General features: G+C 35.2%; 1 protein-coding gene across 19 annotated transcripts in view; it reads right to left on the bottom strand.

Annotated features, from left to right (window-relative positions):
* The window catches only part of LOC147837491 (uncharacterized), a 238,757-nt gene that overhangs the window by 80,306 nt on the left and 132,103 nt on the right, over nucleotides 1–26,348 (bottom strand). For 3 of the 19 annotated variants that reach the window (XR_015476962.1, XM_087237715.1, XM_087237720.1), the window contains exon 1: nucleotides 12,552–12,804. The exons of the other annotated variants lie outside the window; for them this stretch is intronic. Coding sequence is in view for 2 of the 3 variants with exons in the window: in XM_087237715.1 (XP_087093841.1) it covers nucleotides 12,552–12,654 (103 nt within the window). In the remaining variant the exon portion in view is untranslated. Of the gene's footprint in view, nucleotides 1–12,551; nucleotides 12,805–26,348 lie in introns of those variants that run through there. 19 annotated transcript variants of the gene reach the window in all.

The raw sequence follows: 26,348 nt of genomic DNA, 5'->3' as shown, positions 1-26,348 counted from the left end.
CATACATCACTAGTCTCTCAGATATCACTATACTCATTGACATCACTAGTCTCTCACTGACATCAATAGTGTCTCACATACATCATTAGACTCTAACAGACATCACTATTCTCTCACAGGATATCACTAGTGTCTCACTAGCATCACTAGACTCGAACAGACATCACTAGTCTCTCACAGACATCACTAGTGTCTAGCAAATATCACTAGTAGTCTTTCAAAGATATCACTAGTCTCTCACAGACATCATTAGCGTCTCATATACATCACTAGTCTGATTTAACATTTTAATTTTAACAAACATTAACCTGTAGGCTAATACAGTTCTTGCTTTGTATTCCAAAATCAGCAGAATTTAGTATTTTTTTAAATATATACAGTTGAAGTCAGAATTATTATCCCTCCTGAATTATTGACCCCCCCCCCCCACCCCCCGTTTATTTCTTTCCCCAATTTCTGTTTAATGGAGAGAAGATTTTTTTAGCACATTTCTAATCATAATAGTTTTAATAACTCATTTCTAATAACTGATTTATTTTATTTTACCATTGCCATGATGTAATTAATATTTTACTAGATATTTTTAAGACACTTCTATACAGCTTAAAATGACATTTAAAGGCTTAACTAGGTTAATTAGATTAACTAGGCAGGTTAGGGTAATTAGGCAAGTTCTTGTATGACGATGGATTGTTCTGTAGACTATCGAAAACAAAAAAAATAATAAAAATAAAATAAAAATAAATAAAAATAAAAAATAACTTAAAAAGGCTAATAATTTTGATCTTAAAATGTTTTTTGAAAAATTAAAAACTGCTTTTATTCTAGTTTTGTTTATTTAAAACTAATAAAACTTTCTCCTGAAGGAAAATGAAAATGGTGTTTTCCCCTCAAAACGAATTTACTACATGAATTACATATAAATGAACCTCAGAGTATACATTTAATAAAATATGATATAAAACCACTGGAGGAAGAGTATATCTTATTTACATGCACTATACTGACATTGCAACAATAGAAAGCTTGTTGAAAATGTATTAATTACAACATAAAATGAAATTTAAAAAAGCGATCATCGTTTCTTCCCCATCATGTCATTCCAAACCTGTGTGACTGACATAAGGATGGTTTTTGAAGAGCTGTGCTTTTTCTCCTCTTACGCTGAAAGTGGAAGGGCTCTCAAGCTCCAAAAAAGACTAAAAACACCATAAAAGCTTCAGAAAAGAAGTTTGTGACGTGTGTATTATATTCCAAGGCTTCTAAAGACTTATAATGGCTTTGTGCAAGAAACAGAAATATAAAATCTGAGAAATCTTAACAGTCTCCATTTACTCTCGCTTTATGGAAACGGATGGCTTGGACTTTCTGCTATACATAACTGCTTTTATTAAGAAAGAAAGAAAGAAAGAAAGAAAGAAAGAAAGAAAGAAAGAAAGAAAGAAAGAAAGAAAGAAAGAAAGAAAGAAAGAAAGAAAGAAAGAAAGAAAGAAAGAAAGAAAGAAAGAAAGAAAGAAAGAAAGAAAGAAAGAAAGAAAGAAAGAAAGAAAGAAAGAAAGAAAGAAAGAAAGAAAGAAAGAAAGAAAGAAAGAAAGAAAATGTTTGAAAGATGTGAGCGTGAATAAATGTTCAGTTTCTGGCTGAGTTTAAGTTTGTAAATGCACACTTGGCGTGGATGGTGTAAGGAAATAACAAAAGATTACTACCTGCTAAATTTAGCTCAGGCAAGTATGTAAGATATCTAAATATATTAAGAACAAAAATGTTAAGGTATAAGAATGTAAGAATATTACACAGCAATTGCCCTAATGATTTCAAATAAAAATAAAAATAAATACATTACATTACAAATAACTTCATATGGTACATCTTAAAAGGTGAAGCTGTTTTAAATACAGACAAATCCAACTTTTAAATAATTTTTTTTATTAATGTAACCATGCTTAAGAAGAGTCCGTATTTGACACAAATGTGGATCAAAACAACCAAAAAAGATTTTTAGAGTGTAGTTTGATAAGTTAGTAACTATAAATTCTGATATTCAATACTCTATTTGTTTTGCTCAACATTTTACAATGTGTCTGCAGATCTTGACGATAAAATTTTATAATCAGAAAAAGCTGAAATATTCGACTATATTTTTTGCTTTTTTCCAGTAAACATCCTTTAATCAAGTGTTAAATCCTTAAATCAACACAAAATAACAATAATTTGTTTTAGTTACGGTTTAATTCACGCAAAAAATGTGTCAAAATTAAATGACTTCACTTAAAACAAGAAGATAAAGATTTAAAAATGAAACAATATAAATAAAATCCCTTTTCCTTTCAAAACAATTTATTTTTTGCCCCAAACTATATCAGATAAAAAGAGCAGAGCTGTATCAGGACAGTATAAACAAGCTAAAGTATCGTAATTACTCCTAAATTTCTGAATTTTAAAAGTACACAATAATCCCAAACCAATTTAATAAACATTAAACGATTAAAAGTTTTTTTGTACGGTTATACTAACTGGACAGTATATAAACAAGCTAAAAGCACCATAATTGCTACAAAAATGTATTATTTAAAGTACACAATAATTCCAATCCAATTTGATAAACTTTAAACAATTGAAAGGTTTTCTTTATGGTTATACTAACCGGACAGTATATAAACAAGCTCAAAGTACCATAATTACTTTTACTTCAGTTCTGCCTTTAACACCATCGTCCCATCACTGCTCGAGTACAAAATGACCCAGCTCTATTTTCCTAGCTCTGTCTGTCAATGGATCACCAGGTTTCTGACAGATAGACAACAGCTAGTCAGAATGGGCAAAATCACATCCGACAGCCGCACCATCAGCACTGGTGCCCCCCAAGGATTTGTTCTCTCCCCACTGCACTTCTCCCTGTACACCAACGACTGCACTTCAAAAGACCCCTCCACAAAGCTCCTGAAGTTTGTAGACAACACTACTGTTACGCCCCATTCACAAGGGGCTTCAGCGTCAACGCTTGACTGAAGGCATGTCTGAAGTTGGGGCTGAAGCGATCGTCATAGAAGCGTCAGCCAATGAAATTCAGTCAGCAATAGGCCACTGTCTAGCTGGTGTATTTGCACACAGCGATCTGATTGGCTGACGCTTCCATCGGCGCTTGAAAAGTTGAGCTAGTCCCAACTTCTGCAGCGAGCAACGCCTCTGAAGTGGCGCCGACGGATCCATAATGCAGTTCGGCAACGCCTGACGTCACCCATTCCAAGTGAATAGGAAGCGTTGACGCTGACGCCCCGTGTGAATGGGGCGTTATCGGCCTTATTCGGAACAGTGAGGTTCCTCATTAGGTTCCTGGGTACCACCATCTCTCAGGATCTGAAGTGGGACATTCACATAGACTCTATTGTGAAGAAAGCCCAGCAGAGACTGCACTTCCTTCATCAGCTGAGGAAGTTCAACCTGTCACAGGAGCTGTTCGTGCAGTTCTACTCAGCTGTCATCCAATCCATCCTCTGCACTTCAATCACCATCTGGTTCGGCCCAGCTGCCAAAACTGACCTCCGTAGACTACAGCGAATAGTCCAGACTGCTGAACGTATCACTGGCACTACTCTTCCTACTCTTCAAGAACTGTACTCTTCCAGCGTAAGTAAAAGGGCTCGCAAAATCACTCTGGATGCCTCGCACCCAGCACACTACCTGTTTAAACTGTTACCGTCTGGTCTGCGCTTCATAGCACAGAGTACAAAAACAGCCAGATACAGGAAAAGTTTCTTTCCTTAGGCCATCTACCTCATGAACAGTTAAATATTCTCCAACTGTGCAACAAACGTGCAATACTTTCTCATACTTACTTGTACACAGCACTTTATATCAACATACAATGCAATTCTTTCTCCATTCGCATTTGTACACATTACCGTATAACCTGTATATTTATAGCAAATCTGTACATACAATTTAACATCCAGATTTTTTTAACTCCATCTCTGTTTAATGTTTATCATATTTCTTTTTTACAAATTTATATTGTGTTGTCACTTGTTGCTTTATGTACACTGGAAGCTTCTGTAGCCAAAACAAATTCCTTGTGTGTGTGAAGCACACTTGGCAATAAAACTGATTCTGATTCTGATTCTGATTTTTAGTTTTTTAAAAGTACACAATAATACCAAACCAATTTGATAAACTTTAAAGAATTAAAAGCTTTTGTTACTGTTTTATTAACTGTAAATATACTGTATAAATAAAATAAACATACAAAAGTATGAATATTTAAACATACTATATAGACCATTTCGAGGGATGTAAACAAAAACAATTGTCTCAAAGCATTTCCTGTTTTACATTTTTTATTTCTTTAGCTTCTGAGAATCAAAAAGAGACACACAGGGAATTAACGGTTATTTATTGTATATATATATATATATATATATATATATATATATATATATATATATATATATATATATATATATATATATACATATATATATATATATTAAGAAAAATTACTGTTAAACAGGTTATAGATTTTTACCGTAGCACGTATACGTTTTTTTTTTTTTTGCCGCTGAGATCACTGTTGCTGTTTTGGTGACATGCAACTTTAAGTACAGCCTGATTTATAATCCACCTCTGGAGCTTCATCCGCTGACAACAACATACAAAAGTACAGCTAGTTTAACAGTTAGGATATACTAGTTATATACTGTTACACTAACTGGACAGTAAATAAACAAGCTTAAAGCACCATAGTTGCTCCAACATTTTAATATTTTAAAAGTATACAATAATACCAAACCAATTTGATAAACTTTAAAGAATTACATTTTTTGTTTTTACTGTTTTTTAGCTTCTGAGACTCCAAAAAGAGACACGTGTTGATAAATAAAATTATGATAGCTGTTTTAACATTGAGTTCTGAATGAATTGCCTCCATACAGTTTTAAAATAGTTTAATAACAAGCAGGAAATGTTCATGTGGCAATGACATGACCACATTAAATGGTCTATTGTTATTTTTGCTTGCCAAATAAATTTATTTAGATAAATGAAAAATAAAACTAAACTAAAAAAACTGAAAGAAAACCACATTTTCCAGAGCACAGTAATCTATAAGACCAGTTCTGTCAAAAATAGTCAAAGTTTTCAGTTTGCCAGTGTTATCGATGAACACAAAGAGCAGTCGGCAGATTTCCCCCTGCAGGTTACTGTTAACGCCTGCTTTACTGTATCCCACAATGTCAGCGTGCACCCAATTACACTCGTGTGCTTCATTAGAGGCCCATTCCGATGGGTTCCTGACAAAGCACAAGTGGCTTGATGCTGGAGGTTTGTGGTAAAATAAAGAAAAGGAAAGGCTTCTCCACTGCTCACTGGTTGCTACGCACCAGTAAAGAGAAAGAAAAACATTTCTGCTCAACCACTATGCAGCTGGGCTTGTTAGCTGTACTTTTGTATGATGTTGCCAGTGGATGAAGTTCCAGAGGTGGATTAGAAATCAAGCAAGGACTGGGCTGGATTTAAAGTTGCATGTCACCAGTAACAATAACAGCAACAGCAAGACTGCTTTGTAAAAAATGTCTGCGATTTCAGCGGTAAAAAGTCCACAACCTGTTTAACAGTACGTTTCCTGAAAAGATAGAATAAATAACCATAAATGAACTTTCCCAGGATTTCCTGCATGACATTTTTTATGCTTTATATTTGACATTACTATGTTTTTTTGTCTGTGTGTTATTCTCTTGAGTAATGCACACTGAAGTTTTATGTGTATTTTAAAAATCTAATTTTGTGTTTGTATTTTTATAATAAAAATAACAATAACAATAATAACAACAACAAAAATAAGAATATAATAATAACAACAATAATAAAAACAATAAAAAAACAACAGCACAATAATAATGATAATAATAATAATAACAACAACAAAAACAACAACAAGAAAAAAATAATAATAACAACAACAACAAAATAATATAAACATAATAATAAGAATAATAACAACAATAAGAATAATAATGATGATAATAATAATTTCTTACACTTATAAAGTGATTTTCTGGACAGTTAAAGCGCTTTACATATCAGGGGAAATCTCCTCCCGTTCATAATTTCAAAAACACCTTCAGTTGTTTGTGATGAGCACTGATTAATCATGACTTTCTCATCCACATATGGTTGTGTTTTTTGTCTTTGTAACAAAGTTAAGTAGTGTAGATGTTAGTACTTTAAAACATTGGTGTTTGCCTTTTTTTTTTTAAGAAATACGGTCATAAACTGTAAAATTGGGACATTTCTTTGACGTTTCTATTGGTAATAATAAATTACAGCAACACAGAGTTAGACCTCTTTCTTGACTTCACACAGAAACAGCAATGAGTGCGGCATGACATCACTTTGTTGCAGAGACGCTATTGGTTAAATACAGGCAAAGTAGAACCGGAAAGTGCAAGTATGTCTGTGGTGGAGGTATTATAAAGTTGATAATGACAACATTGCCATAGCAAACTGTGAGATATGTAAATTTGGGATTGCCTGCCAGGTATTTTAAGTTGAGGTGCTATTAGTTTTTTATATTCATTTTTTTTAATATTTACTGTTGTATTAAAGTCCAAAAGTGAGGAATTGGTGTTTTTTTTATTAATTGATTGTTCAAGCTACCTCAAAAAAAGTATTTTATTTGTTAACAGAGTTGTTGAATGTTACAATAAGGTGAATTAAATAAAATGAATAATACAATGCTTTTAGTCACTTTTGAATATCTGTGTGAACAGATATGTTTGCAGTTTATTTTCGAGTTTAGCAATTAATATGTAAATTGAAGTTAATGCAAACTTGTCTTGTTCTCTTGTTATTCCTGAATCAAGATATATTTATTGACAAACTATTTACTATAAAAGATTGCATACTTGAAGCTTAAAATATGGGAAAAAAATCTGCTTAAGTGTCAGAAAAATAAAGCAAACTTAATCCCAAAGTTTTCTGGTTGCTCTCAAATCAAGATACATTTACGTAAGAAGCAAAATAACTTCACATCTTGTTTTCTGAAAAAAAGGACTTAAAGGAGCTTAAAACAAGAAACAAATACTAAAACACCTGAACAATTTCAAACACATTATACTGAGTGATTTTGCTTCCCAAATAAATGATGCTTCTTAACTTAACAAAGTTTATTTTACTAATTAAAAAAAAAATGTTATTCATTATGAATTAGTTAAAGTGTGTGGAATATTGAGGCACTGTAAATAGTTATTTAAAACAAAGGTTAGAGTCATTTAGTAGTTTCACATTTACATCAGTGTTTTACTCATCCTTTCCATCTAATTGCTTACAAAAAACGTTCAATTATTTTTAACATGTTCATACTGAAATGATTTATTACACTGATGTGTGCTGTATTGGGTTAATAATAAATATTAACCATTATGTGTTTATGTTCTTCTGAATATAAAAGAAGTCATTTTAAGCAAAGTTGGAAACCAGTAACCACTGACATCCATAAAACAAATACTATGCAATTCAATGTCAACAGTTGCCAACATTCTTCAAAATATCTTCTTTTTGACCGGTTTAAAACAACCTTAGGCAATGTAGTTAGTAAATGAAGACAAGATTTTCTCCAGTGACAGAACGTTACCTTTTCCATTATATATCCTGTTTCTCTTTGAGTGCATTTTAAATGTAGCGCCGCAGTGTATCTGTAGGTGTGAAGCGGCAGTGTTTCCTCAGCAGCAAACATCAAAGACGCCTCAGATCAATACCCCACTTCTCACAGCCATAGCGTGTTATTACCCATAATCCCTCTGTAATCCATGCACAAGGGTCACCCATCCTTGTCCAAATAGCTACAATCTCATTACGCCTCAAATAAAACTTTCCTATTTATCTACAGATTTCAAATGAAACTAATAAGGCTCTAATATACCCCTCGCACCCCCCTCCACCTCTCTCTGCCATTCCAAAACCCTAATTATATTTCTCCGTATCTGAAAGCAATCAGTGATTGTGTGTGCCACGCTACCAAACGCGCTCACAATACCAGCCAATGGCGCAAGTGCCAGTGCAGCTGGACTAATTCAATTAAATGCCGCTCGCTGAGAGAGAAATGAGCCAGAGCTGAAATGAGTGCTGGAGGCCAGAAGACGGATCGGATCAGATCATGCCAGAGAGACTGGACATATGCAGACATTTACACAGCTCATCCTACAGTACTGAGCTTCTTTTAATGTTTACAGGTGTCAGTTGCTCAATCATGTGTGCAGAAACACAGCTGACCCGAATCTAGTGCACCCTAAATCGAGATGGAAATAGTAGGAGTGATTAGAAGTAATCTGGAGTTTAAAAACATGGGGAACTTTTATCTGATAGAATAGGATTATACTCTGTTTATTTATATAAGTATATACGAAAGCGTAGTATAGTATTATAATATTTACATTGTAGGTTGTAATATTAGTATTAGTAGGCCCATTCGTGCGTGCAGAAATTTATTTACTAGTGTATATGTGTGTAAATTTATATTTATTCAGTTTGTAATTTAATTTCAGTAATAGTATTGACTAATATGGAAAATGTTCAAATGATTTATTTACAATACAGTTTGTAAAGTTATATTTTCTTTCTTTTAGTAGATATATTATATGAGAGACTTGGTTTGTTTACCAAATAAGTGACTCTGATTAGATTTGCATTGTAAACATTGATTAAAAGTTAAAAAGGTATTGTTTTTTATTTAATACATTAAGTTTTTAGTCACGATACTTCCAAAATCATTCCACATAAATCCGCAGATCTTAATACAAAATTCTGTGCAGAAATAGCAAAAAAAAAAAATGTCTAAAGATTCTGTCTGGCCCTAGTTATTAGTTATAATATATACAGTCAAAGTCAGAATGATTCCCTGAATTATTAGCCCCGCTGTTTATTTTTTCCCCAATTTCTGTTTAATGGAGAGAAGATTTTTTTAAACACATTATTAAACATTATTATTAATAGTTTTAATTACTCATTTCTAATAACTGATTTTCTCTCTGCCATTATGACAGTGAATAATATTTGAGTAGATATTTTCAAGACACTTCTATACAGCTTAAAGTGACATTTAAAGGCTTAACTAGGTTAATTAAGTTAACTAGGCAGGTTAGGGTAATTAGGCAAGTTATTTTATAATGATGGTTTGTTCTGTAGACAAAACATATATAGCTTATAGGGACTAATAATATTCACCTTAAAATGGTTTTATAAATTTTAAAACGGCTTTTATTCTAGCAGAAATAGAACAAATAAGACGTTCTCCAGAAGAAAAAATATTATCAGACAAACTGAAAATTTCCTTGCTCTTCTAAGAACTGTAAAACCCAAAAGGTTAAGGCAACTCAAACTGTTTGAGGAAACCGATTGCTACAAACCATTTGAGTTGAACTAATCTATATGAGTACTGTGAACTTACTCTATTTAAGTTGAAGTAAGGAGGTATTTAATTAACTCATTACCTTCAACACTGAGCTCAAAACTCTTTTCAAATGAGTAGATTTAACTTTTAAGTTTACAGTACATTATACACAATGTGTTTGGTCATGTGCTTTAAGAAAATAATGAAAACATTACAAATCTAAACATCAAAAATCTGTCAAATTCCTCATGCTCCAAACGACTCCTTTAAAATGGGCCGAAACAACCCACTTTTTGAGTTTTCTCAGGGACAACTTGATTGTTTTATGTTTAATCCATCTAAATTTGTAAAAAAAAAAATAATAATAATAATAATAATAATAATATTCCTTTATTCAGCATTATTATTATTATTTTGTGTATTAATGTATATTTATTTCTTTAGATTTTGGCTTGACATGACCATAGATTAACTTGAATTTGAATGAATACAAATCAACCTAAAGCCAGACATAAGTTAAGCTACTCAGTAAACAAAAAAAAAAAAAAAAAAAATCCAAGCTCCCTTTGAAACTTCCGTCTTTTTAAAGACCCCCTGCCAAGAAGAAAAAAAACAGCTGACTAATAAACGTGTGTAAAGCTGCTAATCTTGTTTAACCCTGCCCTGTAAGCCCTGCAAATTGGAGCTGACACGCTAACAACACTCATAAAACAATCCTGAGCCTCAAATGTCAGACCTCGGAGGAGCCCCTGACCTCTGCTCTCACTCTCTCTCACTCCATCTATCTCTCCATTACTCTCTCTCTCTCCAGTCTTCAAGCATCTCGCTCTACCTGCCTCCTTCAGCACTTCACCCACAGTCCTCATCCTTCTTTCTTTCCTCTTTTAGCAGAAAGGGCAGCAAGGAGACGCTAGTATTTGGGCCCTGATGGAGTCCCAGCAGGGTTAAGTGTGAGGCGCTCAGCAGGACGGCCCTCTTCAAACTGCCCTCCTCTTCCTGGTCCTCTTTCAGTCTGCAGACGCTGTAAATGAGGTCGGCTCTTCTGCTCGGTCCAGACCGAAGCCCAGCGGTGCTCAAAGACAAACTCTCACTACTGGCCTTTGCTTCTCTTTGTTTCGTCTCGCTTTCAGAGGCTCCATTAGGCTCTTCATCTTTCTACCTGTCTCTCTCTCTTGCTTTCTTCATAAATCATTTCCTATGCTACCACTACTGGGTTGGAAAAAATAAAGGGAAAATCAGATGGAGAAACGCATTTAAAAAAAAAAGCCTGTTAAAAACAAATGTGAACAAATTAAATGAAAAATGGTATATTTCAGACTGAGAGTGCAGTTAATTGTAAGCTTCTGAAAGAACCTACTCAAATCTTAAAAATCTAATTGCATGATGATGTTGTTTACATTCCTAAATGTGATGTTTGTTTGTGGGTTACTTCGAAACTTCACCTACACCTGTTGGGTCTGCATTCGTGCTTTACACTTACAAACAAAAGGTTTCAAAAGGAATTGATATTAAAGATTTTTAGAATATTTTGAAGATCTAAAGAAACAATTTACAAAGATTTCATGAATTTTTGAAGGTGCTAATCATTTATTTAAATTTTATTTTAATAAATATAGCAAATTGATTAGAAAAGAATGGCGTTACTTTTTTTAATTTTAGGCATACAACACTGAATAAAATTTTTTAAAAATTTGCGAAATAATATTTGTAAAAATTAAATTAATTTTTAAAGCTCAAAATGCAAAATGTTATTATTTATATTCCCAAAAGTAAAGGCCATTTGGGTCACTTTTAAGCTCCACCTACACCTGTTGAGTCTACATCTGTGTTTAAGGAAATTAGCATTAATATTTAAATAAAAAATTAAAAACAAAAGGTTCTCTAAACATTTTAATAATGTATTGAATTTGCTTCATTATAAAGAACTTTTAGGAAAAATCCCACTGATTTGGTAGGTTTTTCATGAACCACAGATGCCAGTAAAATCCTTTATTCTTAAAGGAGTAGAATTTACTGTAAATAATTCAGAGTAAAAACACTTAATAGTACAGTTTTTTATTAATGGTTATTAACAGTTTTCTATTCACCACATATAATCAGAATCTACAAACTGAAAAAAAAAATGTCTGCAAAATTGTTGCAAACAATTTATGTGTTAAATTCAAAATGACATTTAATAATGTTTAACTTAGTTTGTTTGCTTAAATTCAACATAAATAAATTGTTTACAACCACTTAACTAATTCTTTTTAGTAAATCCAAGGAATCATCCTTAAATCATTTTTATTCAGTGCATATAACATTAAAAAAAATCTTGGTCACACTTTATATTAAGGTTAATTTCTTGCTATTTAAAAACTATTAACTATGATTTTTGCCTCAATAAACTCCTAATCACCTGCTATTATCAATGGTTATTAAGGTAGTTAGCTTTAGTAAGTAGGATTAAGGATGTAGAATAAAATCATGCAGAATATATAGTTTTGAAGTACTTTTAAACAGTCAAATATCTAAAGAATCTGCAGGTAATAAGTCAAAGTCAGTTTTATTGTCAATTCAACCACATGTACAGGACATACAGAGAACCAAAATTGTGTTACTCAAAGACCCTGGTGCATAACAGATAATATTGTAAATACAATTACACATATAATCTAAAAAAAAAAAGTAAAAGTAATAATTCTATACAGTACAATTACAAATGAGGGCACAAGAAGTGCAAACCAGTGTTGCACAGATGCAAACAGTATATAGTGCAAAAAGGTTGTAAGCCTCTAGTATTAATGAAAAGTGGTTCTCAAACTAAAGTGTTGCCAAAATCTCTTTTTATAGTCTATGTTAAATAAGTTTGAGCCCAAAATCAATTGATAAACTTCCAACATATAAGACCTCGCACCCTCGAGACTAAAATAATCCCAAATGAAACGCAAACACACTTCCGACACATGTTCCTCTGAAGACGCTGTCAGAGTATAAACACTTCCAGTGTTTGACCCCGAGTAACACCATGGCTGCTGTAGTGCACTGTTCTCCAGAGAAACCCACGCATAATTAACCTTTCCCCAGACGAGGTCTTCAGATAAACCCCTATTGTCCCCCCCCCCTTACAACTGACCAGGCATCCCACCGACGACCAACCTCAGGGAGAGAGAAAACCCACGGCCCGTACCTGCTGGCCTTCTGAGGAGGGGGCTGGAGGAAGGAGAAGAGCGCCTTTGTCCTCCTGGAGGCCGAGGGGTGGGTGGAGACCCTCTCTTCACTCCCCCCTCCATCCGCTCCTCATCCTCCGCTCCGTCTCAAAGTGCTGCGTATGTTCGTTCGTTCAGCCTGAGAAAGGGAGCGAGCGAGTGAGTCCAACAAACGGCTGCCTCGGTGCTTCCAAACTCCCTGCTTCAGTCCTGCCCGCAGCCGCTTTAGGCAATGGAGTGGTTTATTTAATTTGCTGCTATAATGGTGAACTCTGAATGAGGCGCAGGGGGGAAAAACCGGCGAGAGAGAAGAGAGAATACGGGGCGGGTGCGATGCTAAAGAAAAAAGGAACGAAAGAAAGAGAGCTAGAGGAGTGAAAGAAAAGCGAGTGAGAGAGAAAGAGAGAGAGAGAAACAAAAGCTTAAAGCTACCACTATTTTGATTCACCCGTCCCTTTTTTACAAAAATTACTTCCAAAGTGTGATATCTATTGTCGGGGGGAATAATGCGGGACAATGCAAGCGGGGGTCTTGGCAATATTCAAAGGGGCTTTATTCAGAGCAGGGCCGGTGGCTGGCTGGACATTCAGGCCCAGAACACTCCCATACAAGCTCGTTTCGGCGGGCCACTATAGCACTCATTGTGAGGCCAGTGTAAACAAAAAGAGCCCCAGAGCACAGTGGGATGTGGGAAAAAGAGAGCAGCTTTATTCCCCCGAGGTCCTGCATTATTGTGGGGTTAGAGCGTGTTGGTTTTGTCTGGTGTAGGTCCGACCCCTTGCAGTCACGCTGGGATTGGGCTGCAAGAGTATTTAAACGGAGGCGAGGCACTGAGGGAAGCGATTTAAGGGGGTTTGTGGTTGGTGTGGCATTTGAAACTACACATCCTGGTCGATTGAATGGATATGTGGTTTTATACAATATTTTACGAATTGGGAATTCAGCTGGTAACGCTTTTGGAAGTACAGGAATAACTTTACTTCTGTCACTTGTCTCAAACCTGCTGAGGCTTTTTCTTCTCCACTGTAAACCAAATAAGTTAACTTAAAATTGTAAAGCCACTGGCTTTACAATCACACAGGCGGCAGACCCGAAACGCCAGCTCATGCGACAAGTTTTGCATGCCGCTGCATTAGTAAGTTTAAACTTGGTCTGACCTGCAAAATCACATCATGTGATTGTGTGAGATCAATAGTAGATCAAAACATGATTTCTCTGTACAGAAAAATATAGACCAATCCCTCGCTTTTTAAATGTCTAATCATCTTGTTTAATCCCGCCTCTTTTCACAATGCCGTATGACTGAATTTTCCATGCTCATACTCTAGTGTGGCCGCAGCAACTTAGGGAGACTTGCTGCATAGTTTTATTGAGTTCACTCAACTTTTAACCCAAGTACTACACTTGTCTCTGTTTAAGCTGAGTCAACTCAAAAACACCTGCAGCAAGTCTCCTTACAATTTCAAGTTGAGTCAACTTTTTACAGTGTTGAACATACACAGACAAAAAAATGTATATTTCGAAAAAGGTTAAAAGTCATCGACTTCCATTGTATTTGTAAATGTTTATAAGTGTCTTCAAAATATATTCTTTTGTGTTTAGCAAAAAAAGAAACCACATGAGGGGGAGTAAACACTGAGTAAACCTTCATTTTTTGGTGAACTCTCATTTTAACTAGATATATTAGTTGGCATGAATAAACAGAACCTCTAAATTACTTGTTAATTTCTATTAACATCGTGATAAACAGTTAAATCAGAAGATTTAAGTGATTATCATATAAGGCACACAAGCTAACATGCATTAACAACTAATAAAAAAAAGTTGCTGCCTTAATTATTGAAGTTATAAGTTGAATCTAAGCACTGTCGCCTAACAGCAAGAAGGTCGCTGGTTTAAATCCCGGCTGAGCCAGTTGGCATTTATGTGTGTTTGCATGTTCTCCATGTCTTGGCGTGGGTTTCCTCCGGGTGCTCCGGTTTCCACCAAAGTCCAAAGACATGCGCTATAGGTTAATTGAATAAAACTAAATTACCTGTTGTGCATGTAGTTCACTGTGGAGTTTTTTTCCTTCTGAACACCGCTTGCATCATCGATCTGCTGTTTTGTGTACGGCTGTTGCTAGGTGATGGAAGCAAAAGCAAAGGACCAAAATGGAAAGACGTACGCACTTTGTTCTGCTGTTACTGATTTTTTTGGTTTTGAACATACAGAAAGCAACTCGTGTCTATCGGCGGTAAAAATATTATAAACGTTAAAAACATAACGCGGGCGACGCAGTGGCGCAGTAGGTAGTGCTGTCACCTCACAGCAAGAAGGTCGCTGGTTCGAGCCTCGGGTGGGTCAGTTGGCGTTTCTGTGAGGAGTTAGCATGTTCTCCCTGCGTTCGTGTGGGTTTCCTCCGGGTGCTCCGGTTTCCCCCACAGTCCAAAGACATGCGGTACAGGTGAATTGGGTAGGCTAAATTGTCCAAAGTGTATGTATGTGTGCGAATGTGTGTGTATGGGTTTCCCAGTGATGGATTGCAATTTGTAGGGCATCCGCTGTGTAAAACAAGTGCTGGATAAGTTGGTTGTTAATTCCGCTGTGGTGACCTCTGATTAATAAAAGGACTAAGCCGAAAAAATAAATGAATGAATGAATGAATGAATAAATGAATGAATGAGAACATAACACGGGCGCGTCTCTCAGGTGCAGTCATATGAATGAGGGTTGTGAATAGTAGAGGAGTCTATCTGAGGAAACAGACTGCAGAAGCTGTTTGCAGAAGCAGACATTATTACTGTGTTTGCCCTAACTCAGTCCCGCTTGTCACCAAGGTACAGTACATGACACACACGCACACACACGGATGAACGTTATTAAAACGATAGTTTGTTCACTTCCGTTATTTGGTACGATTGCATTCATACTATTTCATTCATATTAACCTTATTTGCATTATCAAAGTCAAAATGTTTTGTTGAACTGGCAAGTACAAACACTGGGAAGTTTGTTGGACACTGGTAGCCATTAGCCAGATTTTTATTCTAAAGTAAAGCAAATCTTTTCAAAGTTTGCCAAAAATAAAAAATAAAATAAATGAATAAATAAACAAAATTAAAAAAAAAAAACTACAAAGTTGGCGCATTAGGTAAAGTTGAGTAAGTTCTTAGAGGGTCTGACTATAGTACTGGTAACCTAGTAACCAATTGTAAACAATGCAAGCATAATGGAGACAGCTGATTGGAAACACAGGTGTAATGTTTACTACTTCAGGGTTTATTAGGCTAATTCGCTTTCATCTCCCATTATTCACAATAATCTTACTTGCATATTCAAAATCAAAAATGTTTTATTAATGGAACTGGGAAGTACAGATAGGTTTTGCGTTTGTTGGACACAGTTAGACATTAGCCAGGCTTTCATCATAAAGTGAAGTAAATCTTTTCAAAGTTTGCAAAAAAAATAAATAAAAATAAAAATAATAATAATAACAATAATAATAATAATAATAATAATAATATATATATATATATATATATATATATATATATATATATATATATATATATATATATATATATATATATATATATATACATACATATATATATCAATAAAACAAACTTCAAACTAGGTGCATTAGGTAAAGTTTGGCAAGTTCTTAGAGTGGCTGACTATAGTATTAGTAACCTAGCAACAAATAGTAAATAATGCAGGCATAATGGAGACAGCTGATTGGTCATATGGGTGTGATGTTTGCTACTTCAGAATTTATTCGGCAAATGCATTTCCATCTCCAATTAATCACATTAACCCTATTCTCTATTTTAAGACCAAAACAACCCCAAGTAAGCATAAACCAGGGCCGGAGTGGGACTCTTTTTCAGCCCTGGAGTTTCAAGCCTCAGACCGGCCCACCTCAGTTCACCACTGACTATATTAAAATAAGGTTATTTGCAATTCAGTTTCTAATTACACTGTCACGTCTTTTTTTGAGAAAACAGCTCTTTTAGAACTTCAAATGTTTAACAACCCTTACAGTATTATGTCTTAACAATAAAAATGAAAAAAAAAAAATTGTTGCTCAGACAAGAACCGAACCCAGATTGGCCACGTCATAATCTAACGTACTAACCACTGTACCACAACAGTTGCACGTTGAATGGTGACTTATCTAGTTATATCATCATTAACCTGCAGGCTGCATCCTGCTCACAAGGCTACGAGAAAATAGATAAAAAGAGCAGAGCTGCGGTAAAATAATGAATAAGAAGGCTGTGGTCAAGTAAATAAATAAATTATTTTTAAAAAGTGTGACTGCTGAGAGCAACAGATTCTGGAACTAGGGACACCGGCCCTCGTGGCCAAAAAACGGACCGGCCCACCAGGAATTCTCCCGGTCCTCCCGATTAGCCAATCCGGGCCTGGCATAAACTTAGCAAATTAAGGAAATCTAACTAATATAAGTCAGCGGCTACTGGATTTGAACATTCTTTAAACTATCTTCTTTTGCATTTAGGTTTGAAACCACATCGGGAGAGTAAATAATGACAGAATGTAACATTTTTGGGTGAATTATCCAATTTAGTTTTGTTAACTGCTTGTGTAAATGCACAAATGTTGGGTTATTTAACCCCAAATTGGGTAATATATAAACTAACCCAAACATTGAGTATAATTTGGTCCTATAATTTAATTAAAAAAATTAAAAAAAACAGTTCAGTCTGTATTACATCCAGAATTGTCTTGATAAAGCAGCATTTTTTTAGAGTGTGGTGACTACATTTTTATTTTAGCACGGATCTACGAACTTTTTAAATAGGAACATATGACTTATAATAAAGTGGTACCAACAATTGAATCAAATGCTGTGGAATGGCTGCATTTAAATGAAGATTCATCATCTGACTGCTGTTTTTTAGTGAGGTCTGAAAGGCTGAAGCTCCTGCAGTCTGTTTCCTCAGATAGACTCCTCTCCCATTCACAACCCTCATTCATACGACTGCACCTGAGAGACGCGCTCGTGTTTACACAAGATTATATTCCCCATGCGCAACACATATACAAACACACACACACACACAAACAGCCCCCTATGCACATGGAGAAGCAGACATATCATTATGCTGCATAATAGAGCCGGGCCTTGAATATCAGAAGTCTGTCTGTCTGGGCTGTCAATCAAAACACCCTCCACAAGAGCCCAGTGTTTACATGCTCTCTATAGCATTCTGGCAAGATGGAGAGATGGGTTCATTTTTAAGAGAAGATTCAAATGACGATTAGGTGTGAAATAAACATCTGATATGGGATGGCTGACGCATATTTCACAATATAATGATCGTCGTTCAGAATGATTTAAAAACAGATGAATTTTTGAATTTGAATGTGGTCTTTGCTATGGAAAAAATAACAGACCACTCGAAAATTCCCAATTTCTATGGATTTTCTGGATTTGTGGTTTTAAATAACATGTATTTTTTATACAATAAAGATCTAATAGCATTATTAATAGTAATAGTCATTCAACATTTAACTGTTTTTTTTTTTCAGAAATTGACAATTAATTAATAATAACATGTCTAATAACATGAACATGTCTAAATACATGACATCTTTTTTTTGTAATTTTATGTGCAAAATTGCATAAAATTTACAACATTTTTTGTTTAAATTGGGAAGAAATGCCATCAATAGTTAACAAAATTTTAAATTACAGAGAATTTTCAGAAATAGCAGTTTATTAAAGCATCTTTGTGATGAAAAATTCATTATCTGTTATCTGAAATTATTCAACACTGTGATATTTTTCTCTGTACAAAAATGTATGTTGGTTGCACACACTATTTTTGCACAGGCAGTTTGTGTGTGTGAAAACTATGAACTTCAGAAGTTTAAATAGTAGTGTAAGATATTTCTATTCTATAACTTAAATTAATACTTTTGTTTAGTGGTAATTGTAGCAGTAAAGATTTAAACTTTTAAAATATTCAAAAATATTTCTATTAAACTTTCTATTAATCAACAAATTTACAAACTATCCCAATTTTAACATATATGGCACAACAATAAAAGTTTTCAACATTATGATGATAAAAAATAATAATATAGTAACAATTAGAATATAACAATAACAATACTATTACTATTGTTTCCCAGTGATGGGTTGCAGCTGGAAGGGCATCTGCTGCGTAAAACGTGTCAGATAAGTTGGCAGTTCATTCTGCTGTGGCGACCATGGACTAATGAAGGGACAGAAAATGAATGAATGAATAATACTAATAGTAATACCATTATTATAATTTTTTTTCCTACTGTATTGCGGCAGGAAGGGCATCTGCTGCGTAAAACGTGCTGGAATAGTTGGCAGTTAATTCTGCTGTGGCGACCCCTGATAAATAAGGGACTGAGCCAAAGAATTATTATTAATTTTATTATTGTTATTATTGTGGCGACGCAGTGGCGCAGTGGGTAGCACGTTTGCCTCACAGCAAGAAGGTCGCTTTTTGCATGTTCTCCCTGCGTTCGCGTGGGTTTCCTCCGGGTGCTCCGGTTTCGCCCATAGTCCAAAGACATGCGGTACAGGTGAATTGGGTGAGCTAAATTGTCCGTAGTGTGTGTGTGTGTGTATGTGTGGATCTTTCCCAGATGGGTTGCGGCTGGAAGGGCATTCGCTGCGTGGAAACTTGCTGGATGAGTTGGCGGTTCATTCCGCTGTGGCGACCCCAGTTTAATAAAGGGATTAAGCCGAAAAGAAAATGAATAAATGAATGTTATTATTGTTGCTGTTGTTAATATTATTACTATTATTATAATAACTATAATAATTATTGTTATATTATTATTATTATTATCATTATTATTATCATCATCATCACTATTAACATAATAACAATAAATATTATTGTTATATTAATAACACTATTATTATAATTAAATGTATTATTATTATTATTATCATCATCACTATTAGTATAATAACAATAATAATTACTGTTATATTAATAACACTATTATTTTTATTAATAATATAATAACCACAACAACATCAATAATAATAATAATAATAATAATAATATTAATATATTATTAAATTAATGGTTGACAGGGGATATACTATTAATATATTAACAATAATAATTATTATGTTAATAATAGTAATAGTATAATTTACATTGTAAAAGCCCTATACAAATAAAGGTGAATTGAATTGAATTAATACTATTATTATTATTATCATTAAATATTTGTATTATTATTATTATTATTATTTATTATTATTATTATAGTACTGTACTGCAGATGGAAAGGGCATCCGCTGCGTAAAAAATATGCTGGAATAGTTGGCGGTTCATTCCACTGTGGTGACCCCTGATAAATAATGGACTAAGCTGAAGGATTATTATGATTACTATTATTATTATTATTGTTATTATTTATCTACATCTATTAACAGCACATCGGAATAATTTTTGGATGCAAAATACAGTAATAATAATGCTGAAAATTCAGCTTTTCCATAACATAAAATAAATTACTTAAAAGACATGAAAATAAACAATCGTTTAAAATTGTAATGGTTTTACTTCGTTTTTGATCAAATAAATGCAGCCTTGGTGAGCAGACTATTTTGACAAGCAATAGAATGGTTTCACATATATTAATTGTGTACAGATGTACAAAATAATAAAAAGCAACAAATGTGACCAGACAACATGCTGACAAATATCGTGTGTCTCTGTATTGCCTTAGCACAATAGGTGGATGGTTCTGCTGAAAAAGGACTAAACAAAGGCAGAGAAAGGCCGGGATGTTTTCCTCCTACAGAATGGATTACGCAGGCAGTTCTATACAAGTTTCCAGCAGGCATTAGAACCAGAGCCTGCTCTCCAATAAAGAGAACAAAACATAGTGTGTGTCAGTGCTGTCGCAGCAGACAAACACACACACACACACACTCACACACACAGAGACACACAGAGAAAGCTCTCTGTCATTCAGCAGAATAGAGACTCAGCACTGGGGGGAAAAAATCAGGATACTGGTATTTACCTGAGTTGAAAATTAGAAAATCCTTTCCATGTGTCAAGCTGACATGTTCTATCACTCTCTCATACACACTGGATTAAACTGGACAACTGTCATGCCAAAAGATGTTTTGTTCAGTTTTTACAGATTCTCATAAGCCAACAAAACCTGTCACGGACATTACAATGCTAACATTGCCAAGGATGTGTCTTTTATTTTTTGTAAGTTCAATTAAAAATTTCACAAAACACATTCAGTTGTCATAAAAGTTATTTGTCTAGTGCAGAAAAAATACAAATAAAATCCTGCAATGCCATATCTGCCGACTGCCACGAATATTGTCGACATTGAATTTCTCTGATTTTCAGTGTCTCGCCTGCGACAAAACAATTCCAGACCTTTTTTTTTTTTTTTCTTTTTTAAAAAGTCGGGTCAGAATAATGCTGTTTCATCCTGTGATTTTTAAGCACTGCTTAATTAGTCCTCCCTCCCCGCTGCTCCTTGCTCGCAGTTAATTAACTTGAAGGCGCGAGTAATTAGCTGGAGCCGCTGACTGATTCAGTGCTGTCCCTCCTATTAAACACCTCGCGAGAGCAGAGCACAAGTCTCGCATCTCACACACTGCACAGAGAGAGAGACATGTCCAATCAGGTCCATCTGATAGAAAACAAACACTGAATTTATGCACAATGATGTAAGATCAATGATTGTTGCACTCTAAACATTCTGGCTCGTATCAACCAAAAACTCATAAGGACAAACCCAACAACTGATATTTTTTTTCTGTGTGGAGTTTGCATGTTCTCCTCATGTTGGTGTGGGTTTCCTCCGGGTGCTCCGGTTTCCCCCGTAAGTCCATTAAACTAAATTTAAGCTAAATTGCCCATAGTTTATGTGTGTGAATGAGTGTGTATGGATGTTTGCCATGGGTTGCAACTGGTAGGGCACCACTTTGCATAACATATGCTGGATAAGTTGGCAGTTCATTCCACTGTGGCGACCCCTGATTAAAAAAGGAACTAAGCTGAAAAGAAAATAAATGAATGAATGAATATTTTATTTTAATGACCCATTCAATTAGGAAATTAAATTTAAAAATACCTGACAGTATAATTTGTTTATATTTGACCCAGCATTTTTTAAAAGTGGTCCTGTCCATTTTCTAACTTAGAGGTGTCCTATCCAATTCATATGAATCTTATATGCATTTGCACAGATTTGCAGCACACAAAAAATACTGGGTTTTTTCAACCCAAACTTGGGTCAAATATAGTCAAATCGTACTGTCTACGATATGATATTTTTTATTACATTTTCTAACTCAATGGTTTGTCCATATTTGTTTCAATTTGGAGTTGAAACAACCCACCAATTTTTAAGAGTGAATGCTTTTATATTAAAATGTGTTGTTTCCATGATCATTTCATGGTAATTCAGGATTATTTTAAATCTTGCCAAAAATGGTGACTCATTCATATAAATTATTATATAAATCATTTTTGTATGCATTTCCACTGGGTGTGAAAAAAAATTCCAAATCCAGGTTCATTGAAAATATGTGCCCAGTGCTACATTTGAGAACTGAGAAATATGTACCCTGAACTAAGTTTTCTTTCAGCATTTGTTTTCAGAAACCCACTAGAGGTCACATTTTTGACAATCTTAAATACGTCACTGGGAGACGTTTTCTCACCCATGCCATTTCAAGAGTTCACACTTAGATATGCTTAGCATTAATAGCAGGCATGCTGTCCCGGGAGAGAACCCTGAGCTCGGAATATTTTAGCCCAAGGCTCCCCCCTGGTCAATAAGCCTATAAAGGGGGTCCGGGATGAGGTAGGTCTCAAGAGCTCCCCTTAGAAAATGGAGGAAAAAGGGGAGATGGGGTGGAAGGGTGGATTCTTCCAAAACGAAGATGAGGCAGTAAGGTAAAATCAGTCTATTTATTGTAAGCTTGGATCTATCTGATTGGATTATTACTGGAGAAACCAGCCATGCTCAATCATGTCATGTGCTCCTCTCGAAATTAGTTTGTGAAAGAGGCCGCAGTGTCATCTATACAGAAGTAAGCCCTGTAGCATTCGTTTTACATACAAAAAGCAGCCATTATGTACCCTGAAACAAATAAATCTCGATTCTCAGAAATGTATCCCTGGGCACATTGTCACAATGAGCTTGTGTCAATATTCATTCATTTTCCTTCCGCTTAATCTCCACTTTATAGGTCCCGACCAACTATTCAGGCAACACAGGTCCACCTATTTTTACACACATTTTACCAACCCAGGCTCATTCTGAAAACATACTCCAATATACATTTTTGGAGGGCACCAAATATGTTCCAGCTATGTTTTTTTTTTTTTTTTTGCAGTTTTTGTTTTCGCGAAAAGAAAAATGAATGAATGAGTTGGAGGTTCATTCCATTGTGGCAACCCTAGATGAATAAAGAGACTAAGCGGACGGAAAATTAATGAATGAGTTGGCGGTTCATCCCGCTGTGGCAACATCTAATGAATAAAGGGACTAAGCAGAAGGAAAATGAATGAATAAGTTGGTGGTTTATTCCACTGTGGCGACCCCTGATGAATAAAGAGACTAAGCAAAAGGAAAATAAATGAATAAGTTGCCGGTTCATTCTGCTGTGGCAACCCCTGATGAATAAAGAAACTAAGAAGTAAAATGAATGAATTAGTTGGCGGTTCATTCCGCTGTGGAGACAGCAAATGAATAAGAGGTCAAAGCACAAGGAAAATAAATGAATAAGTTGGTGGTTCATTCCACTGTGGCGACACCAAATGAATAAAGGGACTAAGCAGAAGGTAAATGAATGAATGAGTTGGCGGTTCATTACACTGTGGAGACCCCAGATGATTAAAGGGACTAAGCCGAAGGAAAATGAATGAATGAGTTGATGGTTCATCCCACTGTGGCGACCCCTGATGAATAAAGGGACTAAGTGGAAGGATGAATGAATGAAATTCTGTGCACAAGTTTGCAACACTGGCTGATAATATAGCCAAAGATAGCGTATAGTAGACTCGAATTATACTCATACAACATTATACTTCCATAATGCTCACACAGAAATTAATTACTCATTCAAAAGCAGAACTACACCTACTCAAAACAGCATTTTAGACACAGCCGAGTAACTCGTGATTACTTGATTACTGCCATTTCTCTCTCTAACAAATAGAGAGTAGTTCTATTAGCTGCTGTACACAACTTGCAGAGCATTGCTGTGGAGTGTGTGTGCATGAGACGGCGACTGTTTGTGTGTAAGAGAGATAATGTTGAGAGAATAGGGTCGTAATGGGGTGTCTATCTCAGTCTTTGAAGGTAACTGTAGGCATCAGTGGGTGAAGAGGAAGCAAAGGCTATAATCACTACAATTACGGACCACTCTCACCTCGACCAGCACTCGTCGGCTGCTCACTTAAATACAGTCACTCACTCGCTCGCGCTGTCTTGTCGTCCGCGAAAACCCTCTTTACACACAATTTTCAGCTAAAAGGTGCTGGTTTCATGAGTTCAAATCTTGCCAGACTGCCATTTAGCAAAAATAGAGGTTGTCTCACTTAAAACGACCAGCAGAAATTGATAATGGCGAACTAATATAAAAGAAAAAACAAAGTCTTAAAAAATAGTGTGGCATAACATCTCTCTGACAGCTGTCTCAGTGAACTAAAAACAAAGGGTATGTACCTATATAGTATTAGACGCCATTGGTTAGAAATTGATTTACAATCAATGAATACCAGTGTTTCTCAACCACATTCCTGGAGGACCACCAGCTCTGCACATTTTCCATGCCTCCTTAACCAAACACACCTGATTCAAATAATCAGCTCATTAGCAGAGACTAATGAGAAAACATGCAGTGTTGGGGGTCCTCCAGGAACATGGTTGAGAAACATATGGAGTTTTTTTTTGATTGATAGTTTGTACTTGTTTTAGACAGTCACAATCTGACAACGCAGACAGTGATGAGTTGAGCAGACAGTCACATCGATCTTCAGGCTGCTGGTATTTCTGGAAGATTTCATCGCATCTCGAAGGAAAGCAGAGAGGTTGACGACTAAATGACAGACAGTGTTTGAACTGCATTGAGTTTGACAGGTTTTTTTTTGGATATGATTCAACAGCAGGTGCTCTATGAACTCAAATATGAAATAAATACACATTTTTGAAGCAAGTATTTCAAGCACTGTTGTCTCACAGCAAGAAGGTGCTGGTTCGAGTCCCAGCTGTGTCAGTTGGCATTTCTGTGTGGAGTTTTCATGTTTGTTTCCTCCCGTTGCACCGGTTGCCCCCACAGTACAAAGACATGCGCTATAGGTGAATTGAATAAACAAATTTGTGAATCTGAGTGTGTATGGGTGTTTTCCAGTACTGGGTTGCAGATGGAAGGGCATCCGCTGTGTGAAACTAATGCCGAAATCTTTGGTGTTTCATTCCGCTGTGGTGAGCCCCGATAAATAAAGGGACTAAGCCGAAGGAAAATGTATAAATGAATAAATGTTAAAAGTCAGGAATAGGTCTACCTTTTTTATTTAACTTCTAGGATATTTATTTTTTTACCCTATTTAAAAGTTAACAGAGAGATAACACAAATTTTACTTTTTATGGCCCCAAAGCATCATTGTGTAAATGAAAACATGCATAAAAGGTTGTCAAAATGTGACCATGGACCACAAAACCAGAGTCAAAAGAGTAAATTTTCTGATATTTATGCATAAATAACTGAATAAACATTCTTTCCATTCATGTGCTATTTGCAATATTTGGTCAAGATACAACTATTTGAAAATCTAGAATTTGAGGGTTCATAAAATATTAAATATTGAGAAAAATCGCCTATAAAGTTCTTAGAAATGCATATTACTAAATTACAAAACTCCGTTTTGACATATTTAAACTAGGACATTTACAAAAGACATGGAACAAGGTCATGGAACGGAACAATACGGGAGATTAGTCTGAAATACAGGAGACTCCCGGGAAAATGGGAGTGATGGCAGGTATGTTAACAACAAGTTAAACTCTAACACTTTTATGGAAATCAAATACATTAAAAACACACACAGGCCACAACTGAACATTGAGAACGATCTCCGAGTGGAGTCCTCCAAAGTTAAACTAAGAATAGACTTGTGCTAAGAACATTTTGCCCACCGGTCTCATTAGGTGAGGTGAGGTTAATATGAAATTAAACAAATTATATTAATGACTATATAAATTATGACCTACAGTTGTTAGACTGTTGCACTTTTTTGTGTTGTCAATATGCTCGTGTTTATATAGGCCTATTGTTGTGTGTGCAACATTTGTATATTTATAACCATCTACAAGAAATGTAAGGGTTAATCACGCTGGGATTGTTATTTTGGGGTAGCGCTGAAAAGTTTGGGAGCCCCTGGTCTAGACAATGCTTCTTAATTTAAAACTTTTTAGATATTTGGGCTTAAATTTAGTCAAAAAATCTAAGTAAAGCATTTTTTGCAGGGTAAAAACTGATTCTCTAAATCATATCCTGCTCTCCTAACCACTTGGGTCCAATTTCAAAGATGGGTCCATAGCCTACTTTATTTCATCTACAGGACTGTCAAGGCAAACGTGAAACGCAGGAAAAGGCATAGTATCCTTCACAATATAATATTTCACAAACCCTTTTATCGTAAAGAGGGAACATTGGAAACAAAGCATTCTTTCACAGTCATGACATTGGAAGGAGATGTTTTCTATTGTGTGGAGTCCAGCGCTTA

The sequence above is a fragment of the Danio rerio genome, chromosome 1 (assembly GCF_052040795.2).
Source record: "Danio rerio strain M-AB ecotype USA chromosome 1, GRCz13ab, whole genome shotgun sequence".
NCBI classification, from domain to species: Eukaryota; Metazoa; Chordata; class Actinopteri; order Cypriniformes; family Danionidae; genus Danio; species Danio rerio.
This window is presented reverse-complemented; position numbering and strand designations above follow the sequence as displayed.